The sequence below is a fragment of the Dermochelys coriacea genome, chromosome 8, assembly GCF_009764565.3.
Source record: "Dermochelys coriacea isolate rDerCor1 chromosome 8, rDerCor1.pri.v4, whole genome shotgun sequence".
Taxonomy (NCBI): Eukaryota; Metazoa; Chordata; order Testudines; family Dermochelyidae; genus Dermochelys; species Dermochelys coriacea.
The window spans coordinates 25,867,995-25,878,986 of NC_050075.1; the positions used below are offsets into that span (position 1 = coordinate 25,867,995).

General features: G+C 42.5%; 1 protein-coding gene across 1 annotated transcript; it reads right to left on the minus strand.

Moving 5' to 3' along the window:
- Positions 1–3,027: 3,027 nt before the first annotated feature.
- Positions 3,028–10,860, minus strand: NUDCD2 (NudC domain containing 2). The gene is made up of 4 exons (XM_038414668.2): positions 10,672–10,860; positions 8,530–8,578; positions 4,495–4,646; positions 3,028–3,364 (listed from the first exon to the last, which is right to left on the minus strand). Exons 1-4 carry the CDS (start codon positions 10,858–10,860, stop codon positions 3,281–3,283), a joined length of 474 nt encoding a protein of 157 aa, XP_038270596.1. The 3' UTR covers positions 3,028–3,280.
- Positions 10,861–10,992: the final 132 nt, after the last annotated feature.

Below are 10,992 nucleotides of genomic sequence, written 5' to 3' on the forward strand. Positions count from 1 at the left end.
TGGTCTGATCCAGAATGGCCATTCTTAGTTTTCAATCCTCATAAAAACATATCCTCCCCAGGATGTCACTTTCTGTGGACGAATTTCTAAACTAGGAGTTTGGTGTTGGCACCTGTTTCCATACCTAATAAAATGAGTGTAGGAGGACTCCAGAACTGCTGTGAGGAGAGCTTTATTGTAGCCCTGAACAAAGTATTATAGTGGCCTTCTTACATAAGCAATTCTTGAGAAAGGACTCTTAAAATGTCCATTACATACCCTTGCTCATGCTTTTACAATTGGTTTTGAAGGGTTGACTAAGCAGTTACTTCTCCCTCAGCTACAGAGGTAATTTCTTGAGTGGAGCTGTACAACATGAAACCTAAATGAACCTTAGACAGTGTCTTGTACTGGGCTGACTACAGTAGAAACTACTTTTAGGCAATAACTTGAAGTGGATGGTAACAGGGCCTCCTTCTACTACTAAAAGGTCTTGTCTCTTAACTTCAAGATACGTAATCACAGCTAACTGGCTTTTTCCTCCTCTGTGCTTGGTACAATTCTAAACAGTTGCAGCTTACATGCAGGTTGAGTGAAAGTTTTGCCATCTCCCATTTATATTGCAGTAGCATGCTCATCTTGGCCTGACTTTGCAGAACTCTCCCAAAGCAACACAGGGCACCAAATTCAGAGCCTGGACTATATAAAAATGTTTGCTGTAAGGGTACAAATTGTCAAACTCAGTCTGCAGAGAATACAGAATTCCATTTTTAATGATGGTCCAGGGTATAAAATTATCATAGTATAATAATCTTAATTATCCTACTTAGTACTCCTGCTATAAATAGGCAGTTTGCCTAAACTCTTTACATATTAACTAAACTTTCACTTAACTTATTTGCACAGTACCCCATTGTTGCATTCACTATCACTTGCTGGCACAAAATGCTAACCTCAGACCAGATAATTTTTGCCCTTCGGTTTTCCTCCTTTCCCATCCTCTCTCCTTTCTTTGCCCTGGATTTCTCCATACAGCCACACTGAATTATCTTCATGCTATTTGTCAGAAATAAGAAATAATTATCTGGACATTTTTAGAGTCTCAGACTTTGGATTAACACACTAGTGAAAATGTGAGAGATCTACCCTCTTCCCTGTAATAATGGCTCAGAGGTGTGAACCTCTTCTATAAAATGAAAAGATTAGATTCTACAGAAATTGAATGCTATCCCAGCCCAGCGGATCAGGTAACAGCTGACCTATTTGCGTGGCGATTTGATACGGTTGCAGGGAGTATGTTACAAGAGCGTAACTTTATTATATTTGCTCCTAGGTGTAATGGAAGGTGTTGACAGTATTTTACAAATGGATTAGGTTCTTGCACCCTACACTCACTTCTTCCTTTCTACACCCATAACTGTTGATCAGCTGACAGTCTTAATTAAGCCTTAGATTTTAATGGATTGGTGGCTGCTAGAAGATCATAGTCAATGAAGAGACCTCTACTCTGGAATTCACATCAGGAACTGGTCTACCAGTCTATCTGTAAACATTAATACCATGGTGCAAAGCATTATGCAGGCAGCTTACTCTTTTAGACAGGGAGATGATTTGGCTTTTGTAATAATATATATTGGACATATACTCAGTCTCTGCTGGCTACCTTAAGGATTAAAATAGGAAAGTCTTCTATATGTAACTTTCATACAAAGCACATAATACTAAAGCTCCAGCCAAAACCTGTAATTAAAATTTGTTTTCTTAAATTCAAACTGTATACTAAGTAGGGACAATAGAAATGCATAGCTGCATTTATTTTTTTGCACAATGGCATGTAAGTCAACATTTTGTTCAGTATGTTAGTCAGGAAGAGATGCAATATGTTAGCTCTCACATTGAAACAGTTCTTTAAATTCTAAAACAGAGGTGGACAAACTACAGCCTGTTTGGGGAGGCCCTTGAGCTCCTGGCCGGGAAGGCTAGCCCCCAGGCCCGCCCCTACTGTCTCCTCTCCCACCCCCACCCCCGCAGCCTCAGCTTACTGTGCCACCAGTGCTCTGGGAGGTGAGGCTGCGAACTCCTGCCAGGCAGTGTGGCTGCAAAAGCCGCCGGCCTGCCCAGATGCACTTGACTATGCAGTGGCGTGGCTGGCTCCAGCCGGGCAGCGCAGCTTCCAGTCCTAGTAGTCTGACGGCATGGTAAGGGGGCAGGGAGGTTAGATAAGGGGCAGTGAGGTTCTGGGGGGCAGTCAGAAGACAGGGGGTGGTTGGATAGGTGTGGGAGTCCTGGGGGGCCTGTCAGGGGGCAGGGGTGTGGATAGGGGTCAGGGCAGTCAGTTTACAGGGAGTCAGGGGGCAGTTAGGGGCAGAGGGTCCTGAGAGAGGGCAGTCAGGGGACAAGGAGTGGGGGCTGGGGGTTGGATAAGGGGTGGGGGCCAGGCTGTTTGGGAAGGCACAGCCTTCCCTACCCTACCCTACCCTATAATTTTGGAACATTGATATGCCCTCAGGCCAAAAAGTTTGCCCACCCCTGTGCTAAAAGAAGAGTTTTAGGTTCTAATTACACAGAATTGCATCCTACAGGCAAAGTATTCCACCCTTTCAGAAATCAAAACGTCTTCTCCTTCCACTAAGTTATTATACTGTAAGTAGACCTACAAGTACTGGAGCCCAGGCTTCAACCTAAACCTTCTGACTTTCTGCTGCCACAGTTTGTCCTTCAGCAACATTTGGCACAACACTAAAATGTCAAACCTTATTTTCTGCACTTAAGAGTAATATTCTTGTTTCTGCCACTGCGGTTTTAAAATTGAATTTACTAACACACGTCAGAGGGCTGCTAATCAAGTGAGAGCTACAAAGTACATTTTAAAACTTAGAAAATATAGTCCTTTTAAAGTTAAGGATAATGATAGATAGCTTGCCTGTAGGATTAATTCTCCACAAGAGGATGAGTGCTGACATTCACGTAGCATTCTATAACTGTGCCTCTATTTCACTTCATTGTGGAATATTTCCACAAATCCATACTGCTTAAAAACAGTCATGACACCTTTAAAGTACATTTTCCATGTATGCATATTTTCCATTAATATCAAAGTTAGCACACATTTAAAAATGAGCCTCTATAACTTTGCTGTTTGTCTTGATCCTACTGAAAGGAATCCCCTGTAATTATCCACGGAGACAGTATTTGATGACATTCATTCTGTAGACAGGTGAAATCTTTAGCAACGACATATTTCACTCCTTCAGTTTAACATATTATTTCTCTTGTTCTTTGGAACACAGCTGAAAGAAGTTTATTTCTCAAGTTTGGAAAAGTCTGGTCCCCCTTTGCTGTAGTTCCCAGAAATTTCTGCCCCACTGAAGTCAAAGCCAGGATTCTGTACAGAGATAAAAGAAAAATTCATATAAAGGTTAATACTGTATAAATAAAATATCACTGTATAAATCAAATTTTGTTAACACTCTCCCAAACTGATAAAAGCACACAACCTTCTGCTTCTTATGTTCCTGGGAATTGGCACAGTTGAAATTCTCTAGGGAGAGTGAAAAATTTTTGCACACACCCATCAGCAATTACACACAAAGGGAGATTGGGATTCTGGTTGGTGGCTTGCCCAGCTGCAGAAGTGAGTTTGCAGGCTGTTGCCATCCCAAGTTTAGGAGGCAGCAAGATTTCCATATCAAGAAAATCTTTAAAATGTTTTCAGGAAGTGGGGTTAAATAGTACAGCTGTTGACTTTTACAGTGTCCCTTTAAATCGTTATCTGAAAGGGGAAGTTCCTGCAGTACTGGATAGCTAATTTTTATAAAAATGCTGTTGTTTTTTGTTAAACAAAAAATTGTGCTGATTCAGCATTTGCTAGCTAATAAACTCTATTCCCACAGCTCTGCTGAATTACTAATGCTAGTACACAAAGATGGTGAAGTGCTATAAGTAATAGTCACAGCACTGGGAAACAAGATTAGCATGAAATCTATTCAAAATAAAGGAGGAATTATTTGCCCAGTGAGTTTACTCTCTGTCTTCCAAACAAAGTTTTGACTGTATGTTCTGTATAAATATACTCAAGGAAACTTGATTTTGAAAAATAAACTTTAAATACAGATATGTAATCATTCAGAGAGCGACTACCATATTCAGGTCCTCTTTCAAGGCTCAATTCTCCTGCTGTTGGGTACTTGCAACTTTTACTGAAGTCAAATGTCAAGATTCTGAATAAACTATGCATTACTTTCCAAAACTAATGCCTTTTTTAAATTCTAAAAGAAGAGTTTTAGGTTCTCTCAAAGTGCCGAATGGCATCCTATAGGCAAAGTTCAGTATCCTAATGAAGATTCAACCGACTGCGTGACAAATCAACCAGAATGGGTTAAAATAAAACAGTAAAAATGGGTTAACTTTGTGTATTTCTGATGCATGTAAAAGAATTTTTCTGTTTCATGGCCATAACCTGAGCAGAATATGTATAAATAAGACACAAACAGTAATTAGTCTCCTCTGACTTGCCTCTCTTTGGAATCTCTCCAGTGTAAGTTTCCTCTGCATCTGGTCCTGTACCCAAGGATCAGCAGCATAGTCATTTTCTAACAGAGAGGTCCAACAATTTCCAGCATCTCGATTCGTTTTCATTAGAACAATACGTATCAATTTTCTGTCCTCTTCATAAGAAAAATAGAAATAACCATTGGACTTCTTAAGTGCTATACTCTTTTTCAGCCAAATTCAACATTAATAATTCAGTGAATTTTCTGGTGAAACTTCTTCTTAAAACCTATGCAAAAAGATATTTCATTCACTGAAAACGAAGACAAACTCAGAAGTCCAGACCAATGTGTAGCAAGAAAACTTGAAAACTTTAAGGGAAAAAAAGATTCCTTTATTCATCTATTTAAAACATGGTATACATATTTCCTCCCTCCAAACTAAGTGGAACCTTTCTAGAGGGACTGACTGATGAGGAAAGATTAATAATATTAATACTGTAAATCCTCACTTAAGGTCCTACCGGTTTTGTTGTTACCGCGCTGTTCTATTAGAGAACATGCTCATTTAAAGTTGTGCAATTTGGCCGCTTGCTTTGTCCACAGCTTGCAGGATTCTCTGGAAGAGCAGCCAGTCCTCGTGGGGGCTTGGAACCAGGGTGGGTCGGCAACCCCTATCAGCTCCCCTGCACCCCTCTCCCTGCGCCTCTTGCCCACTGCAATCAGCTGTTTTGCAGTGTTCAGGAGGCAGGGGAGGGCAGGGGAGGAGTGAGGATGCAGCATGCTCGTGGGACAGCATGGAGCGGGAATAGGTGGGGCCTTGGGCGGAGCCAAGGGTTGAACACCCCCAGCAAAGTTGGCAGCTGTGCTTTTACCTGAGTCACAATGGGGGAAGCTGCTGCTGCTGCTACTCAGCCTCCTGCAGCCTACTCAGGAGCCTACTCAGACACCTTCAGCCTCCTTGCCTACCTCATTGTCTGCAGCGGGCTGTGCCTGCGTAGGGTAAGGCAGGGGCACCTCCCAACTACTGTACGTTTGTAAACACACTCCACGTGCAGGCTACCCCCCCAACGATTCAGCATCGCTTTGCCATTCATTTCAGTGCCAGCTGCATCTCTCTGCTCCTGCATGCACACAGCAGGGAGGAGTGCAGCCCTGCAGCAAACCTTATTTTCCTCCTCTGACAACAGTCACAGCTACATTGGCTGCAGTGCTATCCCAGTGCTGAGTGTGTGGTTACTATGGGAGGTACAGCAGGACCAGTTTTTCCAGGGCACCCTGGAAGACAGGCCTTTGGTCCTCCAGCAGGGCTCCTGTGAAAGTAAGAACCTGCAAGCGAAAATGACTGCATAACTAGTCCTAGCCTAAACCCACAGGGCTTCCAACAGGGGAGCAGATTACCATGAAGAATGACATGGGTTTTCCAAATTCTTTCCCTTTCAATAGTTGATTGATGCTGCATGACTCCAACCACTCAAGGCTGAAGGAAGGGAAGAGTAGCACATACATGCGCAGTCAGAGGAGTAGCACCCAGCATCATGAGTCAAAAATGTCCAGCAAGTGATAGTCGAGAACCTAACAGTACCACCAGCAGTAAGAAAACCAGGAAAACCATTAGTTTGGGTACTAAATTAGACATGTTAAGGCATTTTGATGCAGGCGAATGTGCAGTAAACACTGGTATCACTCTAGGTCTTACCCCGACCACTGTGAGAACAATTCGGAGTAATGCCAACAAGAGCAGGGCTAGTGCTTGGTGTGTAACACCACTTAGTGCTTCTACAATAAGTCGATCAACAAGTAGTTTGCTAGAAAACATTGAGCATCTTCTCTCAGTGCTCCAACAATAAGTCAATCAAGAAGTAGTTTGCTGGAAAACATGGAGCATCTTCTTTCAGTGTGGATAGAGGACCAAAACTAAATTTGCTAATGATACAAACTTTTTGTCTTAGCTCGTATGACAATTTGAAGAGATACCAAGGTGAAGGATCACAGACAGAGATGTTCATCGCAAGTTGGGGATGGTTTGATCGGTTCAAGAGGCGCTTCCACCTGCATAACATCAAGATGTCCTGTGAGGTGGCTAGTGCCAATACGGCAGCAGCTAAAAAATTCCCTGACTATCTCAAGAAAATAACTGAGGAAGGTGGCTATTCCCCTAAGCGTGTCTTCAATGTCAATGAAACGGGCCTCTACTGGAAGAGGATGTCTAAGTGGACTTGCATTTCCCGAGAGGAAAAGACAGCGCCCAGATTTAAAGTAGCTAAAGACGGCCTAACCATGCTTCTAGGTGGTAATGCTGCCAGAGACACGAAGATGAAACCACTGACAGTATACCAATCGGAAACACCACAGGCTCTCAAGAGATTTTCAAAGGAATACCTTCCAGTCATTTGGAGATCTGGAGCTATTTTTTCAGAATGGCTGACTCTCTTTGCTGTCCCTGCATGGAAGGAATACTATGCCAAGGAAAATCTTGATTTCAAGATTTTATTGCTTATTGATAATGCACCGGCTCATCCAATCAACCGGATGACCTGTGCGAAAACGTCAAAATTGTCTTTCTGCAACCTCACACCACATCACGCATCCAACTCATGAACCAAGGAGCCATTGCTGCATTTAAGGCGTATTACTTACGCTGTACTTTCGACCAGCTCATCAGGGGCAAACCTACGATTCAGCAATTTTGGCATGACTACAACATCCTGAAATGCATCAATAACATTGGTGAGTCCTGGGCTGAAGTTACTCAGGCATGCATGAATGGTATGAGGGGGAAGTTGTGGCCTGAAAGTGTCAATGATTTAAAATAATTTAAAGATGTCGTCCTCGCTATGAAGAAAGATATCCTCAGCTTGGCGAAGGAAGCAGGTTTTGAAGAGGTGGAAGAAGCCAATGTTATACAACTTCTGCAACACGGGAAAGAGCTAACCAACGAAGATCTGATGCAACTAGAGGTGATGAGAGCAATGGAAGAGGGCCAAGAAGTAAAAGAAGAACCAATCCATCAAAATTTGACTTCCAAACATCCTTCTGAAGCTTTCCAAATTATTGAAGCTGGCTTGCAAATCCTTAGTGATGACGATCCTGACAGGGAACGCAGCTCCAAAGTGCTTAGGGGAGTTGGTCATATAATGACTTGCTATAAAGAAATTTACCGGGGGGTGGGAAGGAAAGCAAAACAATCTCAAAACGTGTGTTTTTTTTTTAGTTGTTCAACAAGAACAGCAAGAGGAGCAGCCACACAATCCACCCTCTTCCACCCTCCACTCGACCACCTCAACTGAGCTTCACAGTCATCACTGCAGAGTATAGTATTAAATTGCTTTTTTAAAATGGTTTAAAATGTATACTGTATGTATATAGAATGTCTTGTGTCTGACAAAAAGAATGTCCCTGGAACCTACCCCCCCATACGCACACTATTTACGTTAATTCTTACAGGGAAATTGGATTTGCTTAAAATCACATTTTTCAAGAACATAACTAAAATGTTAAGTGAGGAGTTACTGTATGTGTATCTTGGGAAAACAATGAAGGGAAAACAATGAAGCTGAGGTCATGGTAACAACTTTCAAAATGGTCAACACTAAAGGCGGCAAGGAATTACTTTGGACAGCATACTGAGATATAACAAAATAATGGGATGAAATTAAGAAAAGAAAAATTTAGGCTGAACCTCAACGGGAAAAAAAAACCTGGACAACAGTCTCTCAATCAGGTCTGATTGCTCACGACATTTACGACTAGATCAATGGTACCAGCACTCCAAAGTATACTAATGGGAACAATCCTGCATTGGTAGGAAATGGACTAGATGACTTAATATTTTCCTTTCATCTCTAATTTCTATGATTCTCACTAAAAAAACAAAGACGTCATTAGGCTGTTTTTGTATTGTGATCCAAGAACTGTATGTTTGTGTCATGATCTGCTTTCTTCAATTATAGTACACTCTAGTTCTTAAAAAGAAATAAACTCTCATGTGGAGAAAGATTTGAACACACAGAAGTTTAACTGTCTTTCAAAATTTCATTTAAAAGAAGCAGATAGTTACCTAATGTCCATGTCGCTTCATCAGCTATTGTGCAGTCAAAGAGTCTACCCTGAAAAAGACATTTACAAGGTTAAGTAAAATGGAAGCTTATCAGTATCTGATTGATATTGAATCTCAAAACATTACTCCCAGTTTATACAGAAGTTTGAAAACTTCCTACGATTTAAAAAGGGACAACCTGGCACTGAAAAGTTATTATACCTAAGAAAGTAAGCAAAATTAATTATTAAAAATAATTGCTTAATACAATAAAAATACCTGTCACTGTTTCAGTATCTCCATTCAATGAAAGGGACTGTCTTTCTCAGTGGGGGGGAGGGGATTTCCCATTTTAATGCGACTTCCCATCAAGGTTCCAGTATGTCTGTAAAGTGCCATGCACATCTATGGCACAATATAAATAAATTATAATGATGCAAAGAATTGCTAATTACCAGTGCCAATGAGAAAGCAAATGGAATTTACACTGCAACAACTTTGAAAAATTTCTCATTTCTAATTTTTTTTAAATTAGAAAGTTGATTCTTTCATTCCTATGTATATTCTACAATGCATCATCATTAAATGTGTTTTATTTTTTGCTAATGAAATACGTTAAAGACAAACTTTGTAATGTACTGTTTGTAAGTAGATACAGTAACTTAAAAATATTTAAGGGACAGTGCCAAGACGAATATAAATTTTGTAAAGTATCGGGGGTAGCCATGTCTGTATCCACAAAAACAACAAGGAGTGGGGTAGCACCTTAAAGACCAACAGATTTATTTGGGCATACGCTTTAAGAAGTGGTTTTTTACCTGCAAAAGCTTATGCCCAAATAAATCTATTAGTCTTTAAGGTGCCACCGGACTCCTTATAAATTTTGTAAAAGTCATTACCTATGTTACCAATACAGTATTTTCATTATTTGTACAGCACTTTGTACTGAAGGGGAAATGTAAGATCTCCATCTTCAAATGCATAAATCAAATGGAGGGATAGCTCAGCGGCTTGAGTATTGGCCTGCTAAACCCAAGGTTGTGAGCTCAATCCTTGAGGGGGCCATTTAGGAATCTGGGGCAAAAATTGGGGATTGGCCCTGCTTTGAGCAGGGGGTTGGACTAGATGACGTCCTGCGGTCCCTTCCAACCCTGATATTCTATGAAATCAGTTATGCTAATTTGAGGACTGAACAAGTGGACCCCTATGCTTGTATTTCTACTCAGTTTCACTTAGGTTCTCATGTACTAGTAGAATACTACAGTTTGAATTTCAAGCACTGCAAGGAAGTATTTTAATTCCCTCAAAACTGTTTTGGGTATTTTTAGAAACTGCAAAACCAAACAAGAAAGGAACTAGCAGGTTTCATAAAAAAGAAAAAAAATTAAGACCCTGGGTATAAAGTTACTGAACTGTCTCTCCCCTAAATGGAAAATAATCAACCTCAAGGATTGAGAAATGAGACAATATTCTGAATTGTTTACAGTGTTGTTGTGGCTGTGTCAGTCCCACAATATTAGAGAAACAAAGAGGGTGAGGTAATATATTCTAAGGGACCAACTTCTGCTGATGAAAAGACAAACTTGGGAGTTTAGACCAGCCTAGACCAGAAGAAGAGCTGTGCAAACTCGAAAGCTTTCTGTATATTGCCTGACCCACTTTATCAGTCTAGTATTCTCTGTGTTAAACAACCTACTCCTATTTACCTTGTGTATGGCCTTTCGCAGGTTTCCATTGAACTTTACAACAAACATAGTTTTTCAATCTGAATTCCAAACTCTTTGCTAACACAGGACACGGGTCGAAAATGTTCAGAGCTCCCTGCACGGGCTGCACCCCAACCACTCGACGCTCTATAGCCAAAGGAGATACCACTCAGAGGTCCAGGTCAACGACACATGGGCCCTCAGCCCCCCCCCAATCTAATACCACGGGGCTGGAAGCAGCGTCTCCCCCAAGGCTCCTCAGCAATGCGAGCAAGGGCACGAAGAGGTTACACGTTCCCCAGGGCAGCCAGGACCAGGTGTCAGTGAACCAGCGCCAGAGCAAGCGCACCCCGCCAGTCTCGACTGCCTGTAACAACTCCCCCTCAGCTCTGCGGCCCAGGCCAGGCCTTGCCCCACTGGCAGCCGAGCCGGCCAGACTCCCCCTTCGCAGCGCTACCTGGAGCACCTCCTGCCCGCGCACGGCCAGAGCCAGGTGCCGGCTCTGCAGGCTGCACTGGACGTCCTTAGCCCGGGTGCCCGGCGGGACCTGCACCTCGATGAACACCTCCTCCAGGGTCTGGTACCAGCAGCCCCACGGAGTGGCGCAGGACACCACCCCGCTCCGCTCCTCAAAGGGGCCCGACATTGGACTCACGGGCCCCACTGCGCTCAGCCCTCCACGCTTTCCCCGTCCTCCCCGACAGCAGCACGGCACGCATGCGCCGTCGCGGGCTAAGCGGGTTTGCGCCCTTTTCCGCTCAAGCACCGGCTTCCCGTG

Bases quoted from the DNA above. Each gene is read 5' to 3' on its own strand.
- NUDCD2 (XM_038414668.2), bottom strand. From the start codon at position 10,860: ATGTCGGGCCCCTTTGAGGAGCGGAGCGGGGTGGTGTCCTGCGCCACT. The intron at 8,579-10,671 runs GTAGCGCTGCGA...TGTCTTTTTCAG, and splicing joins GCGGGCAGGAGGTGCTCCAG to GGTAGACTCTTTGACTGCAC. The intron at 3,365-4,494 runs GCAAGTCAGAGG...ATCTCTGTACAG, and splicing joins TGGAGAGATTCCAAAGAGAG to AATCCTGGCTTTGACTTCAG.